This window comes from Neofelis nebulosa, chromosome 2 (genome assembly GCF_028018385.1).
Source record: "Neofelis nebulosa isolate mNeoNeb1 chromosome 2, mNeoNeb1.pri, whole genome shotgun sequence".
In the NCBI taxonomy this organism is placed as follows: domain Eukaryota; kingdom Metazoa; phylum Chordata; class Mammalia; order Carnivora; family Felidae; genus Neofelis; species Neofelis nebulosa.
This window is the reverse complement of record NC_080783.1, coordinates 164041678-164063646: the sequence shown is the minus strand read 5'-3', so window position 1 is coordinate 164063646 and position 21969 is coordinate 164041678. Positions and strand designations below refer to the sequence as shown.

Genomic DNA, 21969 nt, shown 5'->3' with positions numbered 1-21969 from the left:
ACTTCAAATTTATGTATTTTTTAAAATAGAGATTTACTTTTCATTCCACTTATTTCTGCTGGCAAACTCTTCAGTTGATTACTGGAAAGATTGAGTCGCACCAGACTGGACAGAGAACAAAAACTAGCAGGAACAGTTGTAAGACGATTATTGGAAAGATCCTTTAGAAAGAGAAAGAAAGAATGAATGAATGAATAAATAAATAAATAAACAAACAAACAAATGATCCCTAAAAGGGATTTCATAAGTTTGAGGAGATTGCAACCTAAAACAAGACTATCTCAGAGGTGGTATGTTTTGTAACCCCCATTCACAATTTCACAAGTTGTCATTTATGACCTCAGTATTCTACAGGACCACTATGTGCCTAATAATGTAGCAGGAAGAAATCAGAATGAATTCTGACTTCAGAAATATTTTACATAAAGGTTTCTGTTACTACTAAGTCATATCATGCATCATGTTTTTAATTTAAAAACCCATTTGTTCATCCAGTATTTATTGACTACCTATGATACATTAGGCAAACCATATAGGTAAATTGTAATATGAAATGAAAAATTTATTTGCAGGAAAGAAAAATCCTTCAAAGAAAAAAAATAAAGCTGAGAAAATGGACATTTTAATTTTTAAGGGAAAAATAGTCCCTCCATTCTTCCGCTGATCTCAGCAAATCTGCTTTAATAGAGTCCAGAAGTTTGCTCTCTATTTTTCCTTCATTCAAGCTTGCCTAATTAATGTCTATACCTGTTTCTTTAAATCATTGTTTCTATTTTTTCATTAAAGCATAAACAGTTATGAGAGAACATTTTTTTTGAAACTGCACTTAAAAGACAATCAGATAATACTTAATGACAGTTGAATTAGGTGTAAGTACTTCACTAGCTAACAGCAAACTGTTAGATAGGGACAAATGCAACAACAGATGAGAAAAAAATGACTTAAGGTAACTTGTTCTCTGAAAACTTTCATTTAGTCTAACATTAAACAGTTGCATTTGTAACCCTAAATCAATTAAGATGATAGAAAAAGGTAAAAATGCTAGATCAGTTATTTTTTATAAAACACACTGTTACTATCATAAATAACACAGCATATCATAAACTACAACAGGAAACAACAATCTACAATTCTAATACTCTATATACTAAGAGATTACTAATAAATAAATATTTTGTTAATATCAAAAGTTACTGACAATAAATGCAATGTGGTATTCTGGATTGGATCCTGGAACAAAAAAAAAGGACATTAGCGGAAAAACTGGGAAAATCTTAAAATCTATAGTATAGTCAGTAATACTGTACCAATGTTAATTTCTTAGTTTTCAAATGTGCCATGAGTATGTAAATTGTCAACATTAAGGAAAGCTGGGTGAAGAATATATAAGAACTCTCTGTACTATCTTTACATTTTTGTAAATCTAAAATTATTTCAAAATAAAAAGCTTAAATAAAAAGGGTTTTGATACAGGAGAGATATTAATTCACAAATTCTTAAGACATTTTAAGTAACCCAAATCAACAAAATTTACTAAGAAATTAAACATTATTGCAGTTAATAATTGTATTAGATATAAAGCATTGTATCTAGTTTAATGCATCTACTTTATATATCATTAAATACATTGTATATAAATAAATCCATATTTATGCTGTCATTCCTTCAATAAATATTTATTTAGTACCATTGCTAAGCAGTTTTTATATACCTTTAAGAAATACTACTAGCTTGGGACGCCTGGGTGGCTGAGTCAGTTAAGTTTCTGACTTCAGCTCAGGTCATGATCTCACAGTTTGTGAGTTCGTGAGTTTGAGTCCTGTGTCAGACTCTGTGCTGAGAGAGAGAGGAAGAGAATCTTAAGAAGGCTCCATACTCAGCGGGGAGTCTGATGCAGGGCTCAATCCCACAACCTTGGGATCACGACCTGAACCAAAATCAAGAGTCAGGTGCTCAACCGACTGAGCCACCCAAGCTCCCCTAATATGCTTATATTTCTAATGTTGTAATATATTAGTGCTCACATTTATGATATGGTAAATGAGTCCTTAAGAACACAATTCTCAACTGAAATATCCTTTCATTATGCATATGCCTATCTGGGAACCCATAAAACAACTGGGAACTGCTACAGTTTATTACGTTTCGTTTCTAATCTAAATACTCTTCTTTTTTTTCATCAATTGCTATCTTTTACCATTAAACTTTATAAGAAAATCTGATGGCTCCCTCCTTAGCCATTCATTTTATCTACCTATGCCTTTTGCTTTCCAAACCTTATATCCAATTTGATCAGATTGGATATTGACAGATACTGAAGGAATGTCTGAGGACAGTATATACATTGATTTCAAACACTACAGCAGATCAGGGAAATATCAAGGAAGATGTACTTAAAAGTAAAAAACACAGGTAAAAGAATTACTTTTTCCTTTAGTGAGAAACAAACTTTAAGACTAAAGTGATATAAATAAGTTCTTCAAAGTATGTAATAGGGAAAAGAACAAGAACATAAGAGGAATTAACCATGTACAATAGAGAGTATATATTGGAACAACTAATCTCCATCTAATCTAGCTAAAGTCTTTCAGATTGCAGATTTTACAGTGGAATCTTACTCCTTCAGGGGTATAGTGGAAGAAAAAAAGGGATACATTTTGGAGTCAAATTGACTTATGTTAAAATCCTAAATTCCTTACTTATTAGCTATGTGACTTCAGATGAGATATTTTTTGTTTTGTTTTGTTTTGTTTTGTTTTGTTTTGTTTTTATAAACCGTAATTCTGTATCTATTCTAGGGGATAAAACTATGTACCTTGCTATAGGTAAAGCAAAAAGCCAAGTGCCTACTGTTTCTATTATTCTTAAAATAATATCTGTATTGCTTTACAGTTATTTCTATTTAGGATATGACAGATAAAATGAAAATTTTGTGAGGTAATGTGGACATTTTGAAAAATGGGGACGAAAAGGCAGGCCTTAAAGGGATTATCTAGACACTCATAGGACAGGAGGGTCATAGAGGCAATAAAGGAGGATGGGTATACAAAAGAGAACTGGTATATGCTACAGACACCCGTGCTCTATTTTGCAAAACCATAAAAATCCTCTGAATAACAGTCATCCTTGTCACCCCTTCCCACACTCTCTTCCTAAATTCAAACCTAAGTTGATTTCATAAGAAAAAATAAGAAAAACTGATTTTATAATACCTAATTTAGCAATCTAATTGAAATGCAGTTTCTGATAATCCAGTCATGTAATCAGCTGTCCATGTTCTCATCATTTCAATCATACATTCAATTTCTAAGCCTGGTGAAAAATCCCACCTGCCCCAAATTACATAAAAATTGGAAAATCACAACTTACCAAGTCTTCTAGGTTGAAAAGTTGTTCAAATCCCTCTGGTATGCAAGTTAGTTCATTATGCTGGAGATAGAGGCCCTTCAGGTTTCTCAGATTTGTAATTTCTTCAGGGAGTATTTGCAGTTTGTTATGGCTATTGATTGATAAAATAAATGCTGAGTAATTTGGTCACAACACAATAAACAATTGTAAAGGTATTTTTGCTAACTACATGGGCTCATTTTAAAAAATAAAATATGGTGACTAATTTTAAGGACTTCTCAAACTTCACATGCTAATGATGTAACTCATTAAAATTACAGTAAGCTAAAGCAATCAAATAGAGAGTTTCAAAGAAAACAAAGAAATACAGGTTTTTAACCAAATAATTTATGAACTTTTAATTGTTTCCTTATAACCTACTCTTGATTTTATATGCAATGTGAAAGGATATACTGGACAATTTTTCATACTATGTCTGAATTTTAGAATTTTGACAAGAGACATGGGCACACATACATTATAATGGGAGTCACAGCTCATATGGGGATTATGTTTTTAAGCTAGCACTCAAGACAAAAATAGCTCTTTTTAAGAGCCTGGCATGTCCAGCTGAATGCAATATGTGACTCCACTCTTCTTTGTACTTACTCTTAACTTTTCTACTCAGTTCCTCTGTAGAGATACTTGGTTTATTGTTTTAGAAGTCCCAAGTCACTAAGCATGATATATTCCTTGATAATTAAGAGATGACCTGACTTAACCTGTTCCCAGATTTATCTTAACTATTTACTTAGGAATCCATTCTACTTTCACACCATATATAATTACTTAACAAGTAACAGGGTGAAATGAGAAATATAACAGGGTAAAAATAACCTTAAATTATATAAAAATAAAACTAGTTAGAACAAAAATGCCAAAAGATGCATTCTAAAATAAGAAACACTAAAAAACTGTCAAAAATTGGTTACTATTGGGGCTCCTAGGTGGCTCATCTGACTCTAGACTTTGACTCTAGATTTTGGCTCTTGCCTTTACAGGCCATACCCATGCCTTTGACTTGTATGGGGAAGAGGTTCTGATGTAGCTCTAAACAATTAGCACCTTTTGTGTGTAGCTATTTTTGCTTTTGTGGTAATTTTAAGTTTTTCACCAGATGAGGGCTGTAAATTAAGGAACCATTTTCCCTCAAAGCAATGAACTTACCTCCAGAACACAGAGATTTGACTATGCTATGTTAGACAGATCTGTAACCATACCTATTTTATAAACCACAGTTTTTCAAACTATGTTTTGAACACTTAGACCTTTTTATCTACTAAATGAAATCTTCCCAAATCCCTTTTCCCCTAACCTGTGCATATATAACATATAAGGTAGTTATTTCTTAAAAGTCTAGAGGTATAGATTAAAGGGCAAACAAAGTTAGTGAGAGCCTTAGCCACCTGGCTTCCCACATACCTAACAAGTACCAGAACCATATCCACAGAGTCCTCAGAAAAGTTTAAAAGCTACTAATACTAAAGACATGACATTTTTCAGCACTAATGAAATAACTGTTTCAAATTTCTTCCTTTGTTTGACCTGGATATTTTAAAGAATATCAAAGTAACTTAAAACCTGAGATATTAACAAAAAGGTTTTCTAAAATAACCACTAAAAACTGTTATATAAAAATAAAACAAAAAGTACTTTTAAAAAAATCAACTGGACATTTGTAAAATCAGAAAAACATGTGGGCAATTAATTCTAAAACAAAAATAAATAATCTGAGAAAACTTAAAACTCTTACTCTGCTTTCACCACTTTCTGAGATCATACAAAAATATTTTCTAATGTTAAAAAATATTTTTAAAATATTAGATTTATACCATTATGTTAGCAATACTGAAATTAAATAAGCTTAAATGTTACCTGACATTAAGTTTCTGAAGATTTTCTAACTCTCTTATAGCAGAAGGAAGGGATGTCAGCTGATTATCATGTATCTAAAAGTTATTAAAAGACAGTCAATACCTTAGTCTTATAATTAATAATACATGAGCATGAATTTGTCACTGTACTGAATTCTTCCACAATAATTTTGTTACTGTAATTCAACAGTACTGAGTTGGAGTTTGGTAATTTATTCCACGTACAGAAGAGGAAAAGGAATTTGAAGTTGACCACAATGCTGTTCAGAAACCGCGAAGTGATAAAGTCATCAATTTTAAATATTACAATTAAAAAAATAACTTTATCTCATTGAGTGGAATTTCAATCTGAAATGAGAGATGAGAGCTTTAAAACTAATAGCACTTTGATGGTATGATTTATGTCAACATATAGCAAAAAAAAAAGAGAGAGAGAGAGAGAAAGGGTAGGGGGAACCTCTCTCATGTTCTCACAGAACCAGATTATTTTGAAAGTACGAGAAACCTGAGAGAACACCTAAAGCCAATCCATTCATTTTACAAATGAAGAAAATAAAAATGTATCTAGAAATTTCACCAGATCCAACTTTTTCAAACATGAATTAGAAGATTTCTGATGTTCCTACATAAAGTACATCAGAACTCTGTAGATTGTGAAACAAACTACTCATGCTTTACTTCACAACACATGGCAACTAGAGACTAAAAACAGTCTCTTAATATACACACAAAAATTTAAGTTCAATAATTTAAGTCAGCGTTGAAGACAAGTTTAGAATAAATTAATCTTAAGTGCTGCTTTCATGTCTAGAATAATGATGAGAAAAATAATAGCAATGAAAACGGATAAGCAGCAGCAACCACCTGTTAAATGCTGATTCTGTTTGCATGCAATAATGCATTTAATTCTAAGAACAAGTTTTGGGCCGCCTGGGTGGCTTGGTCGGTTGGGCGTCCGACTTCAGCTCAGGTCATGATCTCACGGTCCGTGAGTTCGAGCCCCGCGTCGGGCTCTGTGCTGACAGCTCAGAGCCTGGAGCCTGTTTCAGATTCTGTGTCTCCCTCTCTCTCTGCTCCTGCCCAGTTCATGCTCTGTCTCTCTCTGTCTCAAAAGTAAATAAAAGTTAAAAAGAAAAAATTTAAAAAAATAATAAAAAAAAAATAATTCTAGGGGCGCCTGGGTGGCGCAGTCGGTTAAGCGTCCGACTTCAGCCAGGTCACGATCTCGCGGTCCGTGAGTTCGAGCCCCGCGTCGGGCTCTGGGCTGATGGCTCGGAGCCTGGAGCCTGTTTCCGATTCTGTGTCTCCCTCTCTCTCTGCCCCTCCCCCGTTCATGCTCTGTCTCTCTCTGTCCCAAAAATAAATAAAAAACATTGAAAAAAAAAAAATTATAAAAAAAAAATAATAATAATTCTAAGAACAAGTTTTAAAAATAGGTAGTAGTGTCAGTCCTGGTTTATAAAAGTGGAAACTGAGGCACAATGAAGTTACTTTGCAAGGTTACACAGCTATCAAGTGGCACAGTCAGAAACTGAAGCCTGATGTTCTGTATGTACACTCTTAATTATCATGCTATACCCACCAATAATTTGTTATTCTTCCTACAGTCTACCAATTAAACACGTGTTTTCTACTTTTTTCTGCTTATGAAGCCTAAATTTAGCCTTAGAGTCTCTTAGAGTCGCAACTAATGACATATTTAGAATCAGTCAACTTACATCAAGAACAGTGAGTGCAGGCAGCAGTCGGAGATCATCTGTAAGTGACTGAAGTTTATTGTTGGATATGATTAGTTTGGTCAAATCCGTCTGCTCCCACCATCGCTCAGTAGCACTGAATGAAAGATTCTGATTAGCTTCCTCAGGGATATCCACATTTATTCTCCAGACACACTGAGGTACTATTTCCATCACCACCACACCAAAAAGAAAAAGGGAAAAGAAAGAAAACAAGAAGTGAGATACTAAGTGGCATATTTTTATAATAGCCATGCAGTTCATCTATTGGAAAGTAATTTCTGAAACATTAAAAAAAAATACTTAAAAACAATTCAAACGAACAATGAATTACAACTAAAGTTGATTTTATTCAAAAACAGAATATGATATGTATTTTACATATTAAATCTTTTATCTTCATTCATCTATATTTACTATATACATACTCTGCAAGGTACATTGCAGTCGACATATAATGCAAATAAAGAAAGGACTCTACCATTGCACTAATAGAATAGGGAGAAGGCATGGAAATCAACATTTATAAGGTGATGTCATAATTTTATAACATTAGTATATACTGTCTGAGAAAACACTGATGTTAATAATAGCTAATGATAATAGCTAACACTTACAAATACCAGGCAATTTTCTAATAATACTATTTAAACCTCGTAACAACTCTGCGAGATAGGTGTTGCTACTATTCTCGTTTTATAGGCAAGAAAAATGGGGCACAGAGAGAATGTATAATTTACCCAGGGCTACACAGCCAGTAAGTAGCAGAAATGGGATTCAAACACCTATAAAGTTATACTACTGTCTTGACTCTCGGTGGATATTTGGAAAGCATAACTGACTCTGGTAGCTGCTCTCTATTTTACCTAACATACAATTTTATTTCTTACCCCATCACACAACATTGTGTGAATCCCATTGGAACAAATATTGCAACTCCTGTAACACAGCAAATAAGACTGTAAGTTGAACATGGAGAGTCGAGGTTCACCACTATAAAAACTGAAACCTCAGGAAGGTACTAACTTGCTATAGCGTTGTAGCAAAACTATTTTAAAGAGTCCTTCATTCCATCATATAAGTAGGACTACATATCATTCTGATTTAGAACTTTGAGCGTTATTAATCAAGGCAACAATCAGTTATACCCTGCAGTCATTGACTACGATTACAGAATGATACTGAATGAAAAAGTGCAAAGTTTCAAGTTCAGGATACTGAAGTACAATTCAGGTTTACTAGTCTGATACATTGGATTTATGGAAGCAAAGCAAATCTCCTTAAATCTATGAGACTTATACACACTCAAAAAAAAAGGTTTCTATGAAAAAGGTACAGCTGACATTATATATAAAGGTGAAAGACTAAGGGCTTTCTCTTAGTGTTTTCTTGATGCACATTCTCACTACTTTAGAATTTTACTATGGATCCTGACCAATGCAATAAAACAAAGAAATAAAAGATGTTCAGGTTAGAAAGGAAAAAGTAAAACTGTCTCTTTAAGAGACAACATGATCATCTATACAGAAAATCCTAAGGAATCTATAAAAAAAAATTATATGTAATGAGTTTAGAAAGTGCACAGAATTCAGGATTAATATACAAAACTCAACTGTGTTTCCATGTATTAGCAATTGATAAATGAAAATATTCTTTATATGTTTAAAGATTTATAAGACACACAATCTAAAACCATGAAATATTCACGGTTCAGCTTAACAAATATATGCAAGTCCTGTGGTATGTAAATATAAAATATGAAAACTTAGAGAAGATCTAGGTAAGTAGAGAAATATACCACATTACAAACTAATTATTAAGATGTCACCTCTCCCTAAGGTGACTTACAGCTTCAGCATAATCCTAATTAAAATCTCAGAAGGCATTTCTATAGAAATTAACAAACTGATTCTAAAATGTATTATCAAAATGCAAAAGAACTGAAATAAGTTAAATAATTTTTTGAAACAGAATAAAGTTGTAGAACTTAACAGTACTTGATTACAAGTCTTACCATAAAGCCTGTCAAGACACTGTGGTATTAGCATAAGGATATATTAATCAATAGAAAAGAAAAGTTAAGGAAAATTCTACACAATAATATATTATCCATTGATTTTCAATAAAGGTGCCAATTTAATGAGAAAGAAACAGTCTTTTCAACAAATCACACTGGAACTCTAAATTCATATGGATGAAAAAAGGAACTTCAACATTTACCTTATGACATACTCTGAAATTAACTCAAAATAGATCACAGACTTAAATATTATAGTTAAAACTATAAAAATTCTAAAAGAAAGCAGAGGAAAAATCTTCACAGCCTTTGGATGGAGAAAATTTCTTAGTTCAGAAAAAGTACAAAACCCAAAAGAAAAAAAAAATGATAAACTGGACTTCATCAAAATTAAAACCTTATGTTCTTCTAAAGAAATCATTAATCCTCAGACTAAGAAGATATAATAGATTATCAATAGAGATAGATATCTGAGAAGTACTCGTATCCCCAAAATAGAAAAGGTCTCATAACTTAAGACAAATAGTTCAATATAAAAATAGACAAAAAATATGAACACTTGGCAGATATACAAATGGTTAATGAGCAGTTGAAAAGATGCTCAACAACATGAGGCATTCAGGAAATGTAAATAAAATCATAAGGACGTACTACAACACGATCCCAAGAATGGCTAATGTTAAAAAGGCTGCCAATAGAAAATGTTGGTAATCACGTGCAGCAACTGATTCACTCATGTTACTAGGAGCAAACAGCTTGGTAAATTCTTAAACAGTTAAATGTACATTTATTTATCACTGTATGTCCACAAATTCTACTCTTAGGTATGTAACTCAATAGGAACGATAATGTATGTCTACACAAAGACTGTATTTGAAAGATCATGGCAGTTTTATTCATAATAGTCAAAAACTACAAGCAATTTGAGGTGCCTGGGTGGTTCAGTCGGTTAAGCATCCGACTCTTGATTTCGGGTCAGGTCGTGATCTCGTGGTTAGTGAGTTTGAGTCCTGCATCAGGCTCTACACCTTAGTGCTTGGGATTCTCTCTCTCTCACTCTCTCTCTGCCCCTCCCCTGCTTGCTCTCTCTCTCTCTCTCTCTCAAGATAAATAAATAAACTTAAAAAAAAAAAAACTAGAAGCAACTCAAATGTATATCAACAAGTGATTGGATAAACAAATTGAGGTATATACATACAATAGACTTACTCAACAATAAAAAAAAAAAAAAAACTACTGATATAAACAACATGGATGAACCTCAGAAAACATACTAAGCAAGGGAAGGCTAAAGCAAAAGAAATCAAAATTGCAAATGTGTAATTCCATGTAAATAAAATTCTAGAAGAGACTAATCTATATTGACAAAAAGCAGATCATTGGTTGTGTAGAACTAGCAGTAGGGATTGACTGCCAGAAAAGGGGCTTAAAAGGTAATTTCTGAATATTGAAAATGTTCTGCATTTTGATTGTGGTAGTGATTACACAAATGTGTGTGTGTGTTTGTATGTCAAAACCTACTGAATGATACACTTAAAATGGATGCATACAGGGCACCTGGGTGGCTCAGTCAGTTGGGCATCTGACTTTGGCTCAGGTCATGATCTTGCGGTTCGTGGGTTTGAGCCCCGTATCAGGCTCTGTGCTGACACTTCAGAGCCTGGAACCTGCTTCAGATTCTGTCTCTCTCTCTCTCTCTCTCTCTCTCTCTCTCTCTCTCTCTCTGCCCCTCCCCCACTTATGCTCTGTCTCTCTCTCAAAAATAAATAAACATTAAAAAAATTAATTAAAAAAATGATGCATACATTGTTTGTAAATTATACTCCAATAAGGTTAATGCAAAATAAAAATACAGATAATGTAATATATCAAGATAATCTTATTAACATATACACATTTATTCATTTATGTATATATGTATCAACAAGTGAATGAATAAACAAATTGAGGTATATACATGTATAAATACACATACATATATACACACTGGTATACTACACACACATACACACACACACACACACACACACACATATATATATATTTCTCTCAAGATAATAATTGCCTTGAAGAGCACTACCCAATACAACTTTTTTAATGATGAAAATTTCCTATATGCTGCACTATATGATGGCCACTAGCTCCATACAGTTATTGAACGCTTATTAAAATTTGGCTAAAGTGACTGTAGAACATGATTTTTAATTTTATTTAATTTTGGTTAATTAAAATTTAAATAGCCATAGGTGACTAAGGATTCAACACTAGACAGAATGGCCCTTAACAAAGACTGAGAAAAGATTTCTTTACATGTTTTTTTGGCATATTACTCTTTCTTCCACTTACAATAGTTAATTATAGAAATGGGGAGGGGCCCCTGGGTGGCTCAGTCAGTTGAGCGTCCGACTTCATCTCAGGTCATGATCTCACAGCTTGTGAGTTCGAGCCCCGCGTCAGACTCTGTGCTGACAGCTCGGAGCCTGGAGCCTGCTTCAGATTCTGTGCCTCCCTCTCTCTCTGCCCCAACCCACTCGCATTCTGTGTCTGTCTCTCTCAAAAATAAATAAACATTAAAAAAAAAAAAAAGAAAGAAAAAGGGGGAATACAGATGGGCTGATGGTAGAGAACTGTATAATATGGGGAAGATACTTAGAAGTGAGTAAGGGAAGAAACAGAGAAGAAATAAAAAAAAATGATTAAAATGGTGTTTACATGGAGAGATAAAAGAATGTGTAGCCAGCAAACCATAGGAGCAACAGATCATATGAGATTTAAAGGTCTTTTTTGACCGTTTTAAACAGTTTCATAGATATAAAGATTACCCACCATATATGATGTTTCCTTAAGTAGAAAACCATAATCATTCCCATAAGGTCTATATCCTACTCTATGTAGATTCCATCTTCTAAAAGGCTGTAAATATATTAAACTATGATACACAATAGGACATAATGGGTGTATCTCTGACCAAAGAGTCAGGGAACTAAGATTCGGTGCAACTAATCCAACTGATTGTCAATTAATATCTCATCTAATATCTCTGGTTACCAATTTCTTTGTTGATTAAATGAGAGGGCCCCATCATAATTTAAATGCTAGGATCCAACAACAGTAGTACAAAAAGGCTTTTGCTAGGTGTAGAATAATATTTTAATAACAGCTTATCCTACAAATGCCATTCAGTAAACTGTCTACCCCATTATGAGCATTTTTTAAAAAATTATGAGAATTGAATATAAACCAGTAAGTCCAACACTATGTAAAAGATTAGGAAAAGCTCCATTGATAAACATTCCAAATTTCTCCACAGTAGTTTATTCATGACAACCAATGGGCTCATTACACTAAAGAAAGAATCCCATATCGACAATCCACAATACTATGTCACTTTCAGACTATCTTTAAAACTTAATAAGAAAAAAATACACGCATACACACACACACACACCCCAGAATAAAATTATAGTTACATAGAAGGTATTAACTCAGTTGCAGCTTGAGATTGACACAAAGAGATGTATCTTTGTGCTTTAGAGCACCTGAGTCATTGTTACGTTAGAATACGCGAAGAGAATGGTACTCTTGGAAGTCCAGCAGGATACTATAAGAAAAAATGAAACAATGTTTAACACATAAAAAAGAAAACATTTTTACCAATCACTTTAAGAGAAAAATATGCTTGAATTTATTACTTTCACTTGAGAGTGCATTCAGTTTTATAGTGAACATAAGCCTCACTGAAACTGTAATTCCATTCTTCCCAATAATTTTTTTTTCCTGTGACAATATATGACAGATGGCATTCACTTAACTCTCTTAGTCAAGAAAACATTACAATGCAAGTTAATGAACATGACATTAATATAGAGATAAATTTAAGTTTGCACTCATTTATTAAGCAAATTTTGGCACTGACAATAACTTGAAATACACATCAAGAGTTTGAGACACTAAAGTTTAGAATTATTCTAACAGATCAAGAAATAGGAATGGAACTTTTAATTAATTATCTAATTCCTTGTTCCAGACTTCCCTGGATTTCAGTATGCTAAAAATTAAATGTTTACCTCAAGATTCTGCCATCATATACAGATTAAAACACTTTCCTTTTGCTTTTATTTCTAAGAAATGTTCAAGAATTAGCTTGTTTTAATGATCTACTCATCTGGAAACATAGTTTCTTTCTGGAATTATTTGTTGTTAAAATTTGATACTTTGGTTAATTCTTATTAGCTGTTTAGAATATTATAGTAGATTCCATGAAGACAACCAGTAGTCAAAATACAGAGTCAAGGTAAATAATAAAGCAGAAATCTGGTTAATACAGATGTAAGGGTGGTTATTTAAAACTTGGGAAGTATACGGTTTATGTTACACTTTTTATAGTGTCATAACAAACTCTACATACTGAATAAGGCAAATTCTCACTACCTCAAAATAGATGACACGACATCTGGAGGCCTAGAAGCCCTAGACCTATTTACTTAATTTCACAAATGGAAACTAACCAAACTGCTCTTTGAAAGGTAAGGCAGGATAGCCTTATACCTTTATTTCCCTTTCAAATAATATGGTTTTTGAATAAACATAATTGGTTTGTTTAATAAATTATCCACCTACCAATTTTCTTGTCAGTTCAACAATGTGGTTTCTTTAAAATTTACAGCATTCTTTTGTTCCAAACTCTGGCACCTTTTTCTTTCATTGAGTTTTTGATGAATCACCCAAAAACATGTTCTATACTATTGTTCTACCAATGGCAGGCAACCACAAGGCAACAATCAATACCTCCTTTTCAACTCCATCTTTATTTTATCTGGTCCAATGAAAAAGCTGCAATATCTAGACTAAACCAAACAATGATATATTTTTGTATACTTGTTCAGAAAAAAGAGCAGTCATTTAAAATTTCCAGAATATTTCTAATGTTCTCTTTGAAGTTGGTTATTAACAGTTATTTTGTTCAGGCATAACTTTGTGAGTAACTTATAAAACTGACACTCATGAATGGTAATTTTAAAACTACCAATAACATTCAGATGTTTAAGAATATTATTGTAGTCATAAGATGAAATATTATGGTCATTAAAAATAATCAGATTTTGTAAGTAACACCAAAAAATGTACAAACAAAATTCAGAAAAGAGGACTCAGTACAATTCTTAATTTGTTAAAAATAAAAAATAAAAGGCAAATTATACATCACATTCACACAGAAAACTATAGAAGAAAAACCTTCAAAATATCAACAGTGATTAACCCTGAATGGTTATTTTCACTTTTTATGCTTTCTATAGATAGTAGTTTTTCTGTCATAGATACAATGCTTTATAAAGAAGAAAATAATGGGTATTTCCATAAAAGAACTACAGCCTATAAAAAGAAAGGGTACTAAAAATCCCCAAGATTACTCAGATTTCAGTTACACACAAAAATTAATCTGTACTGGGTATCAGATAACACCCTATCAGGGAAATAAAGTGTCCCATTGTTCTTAGAGCTTCTACTAAGAAGAATCAATTCAAGGAGGCCACCATCTAAGAGAAAGAATAAACAGACTGTTAACTGTTTTGGGTTATATACCTCAAAATTAAAGGCTAGGTTCTATTTTTCCAATGTAGAAATTATGGACATGATGGTACATTACAAATGTACCTATGTATTACTGCATAAATAAGAAGGGAAGAAAGACCTGGAATACAACACAAAAAATTTGTTATTTAACAAGTACAATTTTTAATAAACAAATTTGAATAAAACATAGCAAAATGCTTATGTGACTATAAATTATCTGAAGTGTCAATTTGCTTCTTCAGCACAATATCTGGAGAAAACATACATAACAGGTATATAACAAATGCAATGTAAATAAGTATCTGTCTGTAGCATTCAAACACTTTCATATGCTCATATCTGTCATATAAATATCTCATGATATCTCATACATATTGATAACAATCTGAAAGAAGCTAAGTGTGATAATCATTTTGAACATAATACATAATTCTAGGTAATAACATTTGGAGATAATTTAATGAGAAGAGATAATATAAATTTGGAGATAATATAAATAATGAGAAGACTTTTTTAAAAAGGAGTATATTTTTGAAAAGTATAACAATGTGTAGGCCAGTAAAAGGGACAAGTTAGTAGAAGTTTATCAGAAAAGAGTAGTAATCATTTTTCTGCAATTACTTGGTCAAAAAAAAACCCAATACTTATATTGATTTTATCTAGTCTTCATATAATATCAACTTTAAAAAATCCTAACTAACAGGCCACTGGCCTTCTTCTATATATCACTTATTCATTGAATCTTGAGTTACTGAACAGGGACATGTTGCATGAAAAGACAAATAAAGGACAACCATGCTCAACAATAAGAAAACAACCCAATTAAAAAATGAACAGGGGTGCCTGGATGGCTCTGTCAGTTAAGGGTCCGACTCGTGGTTTCAGCTCAGGTCATGATCTCACGGCTCATGAGTTCGAGCCCTGCCTCGAGCTCTGTGCCGATGGTGTGGAGCCTGCTTGGGATTCTCTCTCCCTCTCTCTGCCCTCCCCCACTCACTCTGTCTCTGCCTCTCTCAAAATAAATAAACTTAAAAAAAAAAATGAACAAAAGATCTGAACAGGCATCTCACCAAAGAAGATATACAGATGGCAACCAAGCTTATGAAAAGACGTTGCACATCATATCTAAAACATTGAGATAGGACTACACACTCATTGGAATGGCTAAACTCCAAAAACCTGATAATACCCACAGTGGCAAGGATATGGAGCAACAGGAACTTTCATTCATTGCTGGAAGGAATGCAAAATGGTACATGCACTCTGGAAGACAGTCCGGCAATTTCCTACAAAGCTAAGCACAGTCTTACTATGTGATCTAGAAATGGCACTCCTAGGTTAACACCCAATTAGTTGAAAATTTAGGTCCACACAAAAACCTGAACAAATTACAGCTTCATTCAAAACTGCCAATAACTGGAAGCAACAAAGTTGTCCTTCAAAAAGTAAATGGATAAAATGGTACATACATCTATACCATAGAATATTATTTAGAAATAAAAACAAATGAGTTATCAAGGCACAAAAAGACATGGAGGAACCTTAAAGGCATATTGCTTAGTGAAAAAAGCCAATCTGAAAAAGCTACATATGACTTCAATTATATGACATTCTGGGAAAGGCAAAACTACAGGAACAGGAAGACTGGTGACTGCCAGGCCTCAGGGGAAGCAGATAAGGAATGAATAAGTAGAGCTCGGAGGATTTTTAGGGCAGTAAAACTGTTCATTATGATACCGTAATGGTGGATACATGACATTAGGCATTTGTCAAAGATAAATCCTTTTAAAAGGATATCTTGGGGCGCCTGGGTGGCGCAGTCGGTTAAGCGGCCGACTTCAGCCAGGTCACGATCTCGCCTCTGTGAGTTCGAGCCCCGCATCGGGCTCTGTGCTGACAGCTCGGAGCCTGGAGCCTGTTTCCAATTCTGTGTCTCCCTCTCTCTCTGCCCCTCCCCCGTTCATGCTCTGTGTCTCTCTGTCCCAAAAATAAATAAAAAACATTGAAAAAAAAAAATTTAAAAAAAAAAAAAAGGATATCTTGATGATGACACTGATTTAGAGGGTGAGATTTAAAGAAATCCAGGAAAGCACTTAGAAAGTTATTACAATGTTAATAGTCATAACAGTAATAATCATTTTTACTGTGTACTTTTTAGTACCAGATACTTTGTGTGTATTATCTCATTTAAACCTTAGTAGGTCCTATTATCACAAACACATTATAAATGAGAAAATAAGGCACAGTAAGATTAAGCATCTCAAAGTTACATGAGCAAAGATATGGAGATAAAGAGCATGGCCCCATAAGGGACTTTACATAGTTCAGAATTACAGTGGTTTGGGTGGCAAAGATTGAATGGCAAGAGAAGTTGAAGGCAACAGTTAGATAAACACCTTCTACATTATGGTAACAAGGATTTCTTTTTGATAATAAACTACAAATACCATGTGCTTCTCCCATTTATATTTTTCTCCCCTATGAAATACTATACATCCACTTATTCAACATAATTTATGTAGTACCTAATATTTGCCAGTAATTTTGTTAGGTTCTGTTTATACAATGATAACCTAAACGGCCCTGATCATGTCATCATGGAGTTCAGAGCCAAAATTCATTTGCTCCCTTAAACTTACTAGACAAAATCATCTGGGTCCAATCAAAAAGTACATTCCAGTATACCACTTAGTATTTGCAAATATTCATTCATTTACTTATTCCTTCCACAAATATTTATTTAATAAGAATCTATCATGTACCAAGTACTATTTTGGGTTGTTAGTAATAACAACAACGAATAAAACAAAGCTCCCTGACTTCTTGAAAATAACATTCTATTGAGAAGGCAGGGAAGACTATAAACAAATACATAATAAACTCTGATAATGACAAATGTTATTAAAAAATCGAACAAGAAAACAGTGTTAGCAATGGTGTTTATAGATAGAGTAGTTAGGAAGGGCCTCTGAGAGGTGTGACCTCTGAGCAGAGTCCTACAGGAAGCAAGTAACCCCTAGTCAGGTATCAAGGAAACTGTTCCAGGCTCTGAGAAAAGCAAATGTGTATGCATATCTGTAGTTTTAAAATATTTATGTTCCCCACTGATTAAAAGCTTTTCCAGATAGAGCAGAGATTTTATGTCATATACCCTTTCATTCGTTCAGCAAGTATTTGCTTCATCTGCTCTATACATGGCACAATAAAAAAGCAATCATTAGATGAAAAATGGAAGGTTTCAATCTCGGATCGCCTAAAATCTGATTAAAAGAGAAAAACACTATGGGAAGAATGCTATATTCTCTCTCCCCACTTCCCAGTCCCTCCTTTACACAACAGACAATAAAAAGAGCATTTGGCTATTATTCATGGTGTCCAAATCTATGCTTGTTGATCTTTACTAGGTTTTTCAGGATGGTTCCAAATTCACTTTGTGTGCCATCTATCTTGATCCTCAATTTAGGAAATATGCTCACTATTCCTTGAGGGAAAGTAGGAACCGAACCGTACTGACCGAACCAGTGTAACTGTGATGAGTGCCTGAATTAGGGCCTGGGAGTCCTGGCTAGGAGACTGTGGCAGTGGCCAAAAGCAGGCCAAGGAAAGGGTGCCAGACAGGGGCAAGTGCTTTCTAACAGCACAATCGGGTGGTACCTCTGGATCTTACCTTCACTAAGATTCCGACCCGACAGGTTTAACTGGCCGCTCTTCCTCGCTGCCTTTAAAAGCCCCTGGGGTACCGAGGCACCGCAGTCTCTCCTCTCAGCTCTGAAACCCACTCGGGGATCCCGCTCGGCCACTCCCTTCAGGCGCGACATGTTCAAACCCTCAAGTCCAGAGGCAGAGCCCCGCGCGTGACGCTTAAAGGTGGCGCCCGCGTGTCACCCCGCCCCTGTCGAGAGCGCGCGCTCCGCGCGCTGTGCTCGTGGCCTTGAGCTGGGCCTTAGCTCTCGCCGGCGCGGCCCCGATGTCGTCACCGCCAGCGCCTGGGCTGGAGGGTAGAGGAGCCCTTCCCGTTGCCGGTGCCGGCCTTGTGTCTTGGAATTACTTTGCTCAAGTAAGTGCGCTTAACGGACTGAAGAGGGACTTTGGGCTTTATTGTTTGTACTGTTACTGCGACTCCAACCTACTCTTCTGGGCTCCCGCCTTGGCCAGGGTGTCGGGGAAGGATAACCTTCTCTCCTCGCCTGGCCTGAACGTGGGCCTTGACCAAAACTTGAGACCTGGGCGCGGTCTGCAGCCTCTCTGGACCCTAGCCTGTGTTTGTCGTTTGTAGTGGTGGCGCCGGACATCCGTCTGGCGTAGAAGATAAAACAGATTTCTGTTCTTCGCGCATATACCGCGATTCCTAGAATTCGTGCAGCTTGCCTGTTGTTGTATTTAGTTTATAGCCCAGCATAGGAGGTAGCGTGAAATGGAAGGGCTGGCATCAGACAAGGAAAAAGAAAGATCAATGATAAATGTTCTCTCTACTGGACAGTTTACGGAGATAAGCGGAGGCGCAAACTTTAGTGTATTGAAAACAGCTTGGACTTTGAAGCGCAGGAGATGTGAGTTCGAATGGAGCTGCTTCTGTAGCTTACCAGCTGGGTAACTAACTGTAGGCAGTTTGACCGTTTTTAAAGTTTACTCCTTTTTCATGAATTTAGGGATAATTCCTATCTCATTCGTTTTTTTAAATAATTAAGTGAAGATAGAACTTTAAATATTGAGCGTTTGCTGAGGAAAGGGACTCCAAGATAGAAGGTAAAAATTTTATTCAATAAGTCGGTTTTCCTGGATAGTTTTTCTCTGAAATGTACACCTGTATTGATTCATTCAACAAATAATAAGGAAGTCATTATCTTCAGTCCTGTGCTGGGTGCTAGGCTTTTCTTTTGGCTGAAGTGATTTTGTTCTAAAAAGCATGCACATACTGGGAAATCTCCAAGCCCTCCATCAACCCGGCTGCGAACCAGGAGAATTTTGAAAAGTGCGATGACGGCCCACTGACAAATTCTGCAGCCAGAGTCCAGGTTCTTGCTACCTGTAAAATTCGGTTTTTAACCCCCTCTCACTCTGTATTCTTCTTAGTTCTTTGGAGTCCTTTACACTGAAAGTGAGTAACAGCTAGGTACCAGTAGTTACACTACCAACGAAGGAGAGTGGGTATTAATGCAAGGATCGTAATGAGCCTCCTCTGCAGCCCAAGTTTATCTTGACAGTAATGATGATTGTCACCTTAGTAAGTGCCAGTCACAGTGCTAATAATATCTCCTTTGCTCTTATTTAGCACAATAACTATTTTTGCAGGTGAAGAAATTGAGGCTAAAAGGGATTAAGAAACTTACTGGAGGTCACAAGTTTCTGGAAGTGGTATGGTCAAGAACGTGAACCTAGTTCTCTCTCCAAAATCTTTCTTGTTTATCATTATGACTTGCCTAAGTGGCTTTTATTTCATCATTTTCAACACCTTTATCCTAGAACCATTTTAAGGGACACTTCAGTTATGTTTTAAAGGAGGCTTTTTATATTAGAGAAAACACTTTTTCTCTTTCATAGGATTTAACAGCCTTTGGAGGGTGAATTACTCAAGTATAAAAGTTTACAGTAACCACCTCTCCCTACCATAGATTCTTTTTTTCAATATTTTTTAAAAGAATGGGCAAGGTATAATATTTTCATTTATTGTGCTTCTTTGTGAAGTTAAATATTTCATTATTGACATATAATTATAATAAACATTGCTGCACTTTGTATAAGAAGAGTGTAATTCTGCTTAATGGCAAAGTAATTCTGAAAACTCCAAGTGACCATATACTTGTGGTAAACTTCAATAGCTATAAACTGACAGAGGTAAACATTTTACTAGTATGTATCTATAGTAAACTGTATATTGTACTGTGTACCAAGTGCAGATTAAGTAAGTGAGGGTGAAAATTATTACCTCACACAGAAAAGTTACATATTTTATCTCAAATTGATAGAAACTGAAAGCTTATCAACTTGAATTGAGCTCCTTTATGAGAGAGTATAGTTTTATATACATATATATATGTATGTATGTGTTTATATTCATGGGACTTAGCAATTTGTATCAGTTGTATTACTTTTGGAAGAATGCATTACAAACAAAAAAGCCAATCCTTTTTCAACTTGAGCATTTCAGCAAAAGCATTTACTTAAAAAAAAAAAATGGATTTTTAAAATAATATGAAATGGATGTCTCCTGTGCAGGGGCAGGCATCTACTGAATAATTACCTTTTGAAACAGAATTTGCCAGGCTGCACTTATTATATTCATCTTGATAAGGTAATGGAAAGTTTCTCTCTTCTATTTTGTTTGCCAGATGAAAAAAAAAAAAAAAAAAGAAAGTGATTATCTTCTTTGCCAAATGAAAAAAGAAAGTGAAGAAACAAAAAATATATGATCCTAAGAATTACATCAGCCAGAGATGCCTAAGTGGTTCAGTTGGTTAAGCATCTGACTCCTGATTTCGGCTCAAGTCATGATTTCACGTTCTGTGGGATTGAGCCCAGCATGTGGCTCTGTACCGAGCGTAGGGCCTCCTTAGGATTCTCTCTCCTTTTCCCCTGCCCCTCCCCTGCTTGTGCGCACATGCACAGTTGCTCTCTCTCTTCTCTCTCTCCCTCTCAAAATAAATGGATAAACTTTATTAAAAAAGTACATCAGCCAAAAATGCTGTTATGTTTCGTAACAGAAAGTAAACTATTATCAAAGTAAGATAGAGTGGCATGTCTCTACCGTTAAAATTTAATAAGACATTTTCAGACATATCCATATTACTCTTATGAACATTGCTACATGTTAGATTTTTTCTTTTTTTTTTTACCTATATCTATGTCTCTATACCTATTATCTCTATTATCTATCATCTATTATCTACGTACATATGTATGTATGTATGTATCTATCCATCTGTCTATCTAATCTATCAAACTAGAGATAAAGAGAAAGCTGAAAACTAATGCAGGCAAGGTTTCTATGTTTAAATCTTGAAGAGAATTCCTTTTTCTTCACAAAATCTGTCTTTGCTTTTAAGGCCTTCAACTGGATGAAGCCCACACACATTGCAGAAGGTAAAGTGCTTCACTCAAAATCTACTGATTTGAATGTTAATTACAACTTAAGAAAATATTTTTACAGCAACATCTAGAGTATTATTTTCTCAAACAACTGAGCACTATAGCCAAGTCAAGTTGACCCATAAATTAACCATTATAGGAGACACTGAATTTTTAAGCAGGAGAGAGACAAGGTAAGTTTTTTCTTCCAGAAGTTAACTTTGGGGATGAACCCAGGGAAGAAAGAGCATGTATGAAGACGGGAGGTATCTCCCTAGGAAGATGATGCATGAATACAGATGAGAGATGTCACTGG

The 21969-nt window shown here is 34.6% G+C and overlaps 2 protein-coding genes across 4 annotated transcripts in view; one reads left to right on the top strand and one right to left on the bottom strand.

Moving 5' to 3' along the window:
• The window catches only part of LRRC40 (leucine rich repeat containing 40), a 48895-nt gene extending 30433 nt beyond the window's left edge, over positions 1–18462 (bottom strand). Inside the window, exons 1-5 of one of the 2 annotated variants that reach the window (XM_058717007.1) lie at positions 18256–18462; positions 6980–7161; positions 5263–5336; positions 3370–3499; positions 38–161 (exon numbers count right to left, since the gene is read on the bottom strand). In XM_058717007.1, the coding sequence (XP_058572990.1) occupies positions 38–161; positions 3370–3499; positions 5263–5336; positions 6980–7161; positions 18256–18406 (661 nt within the window). In that variant the 5' untranslated portion in view covers positions 18407–18462. The remainder of the gene's footprint in view (positions 1–37; positions 162–3369; positions 3500–5262; positions 5337–6979; positions 7162–18255) is intronic. The other variant, XM_058717006.1, reaches the window with a different exon arrangement.
• A 51-nt stretch (positions 18463–18513) lies between these two features.
• Positions 18514–21969, top strand: part of SRSF11 (serine and arginine rich splicing factor 11) — a 44312-nt gene continuing 40856 nt past the window's right edge. The window contains exon 1 of one of the 2 annotated variants that reach the window (XM_058717011.1): positions 18514–18645. The gene's annotated coding sequence lies outside the window, so the exon portion shown is untranslated. The remainder of the gene's footprint in view (positions 18646–21969) is intronic. The other variant, XM_058717010.1, reaches the window with a different exon arrangement.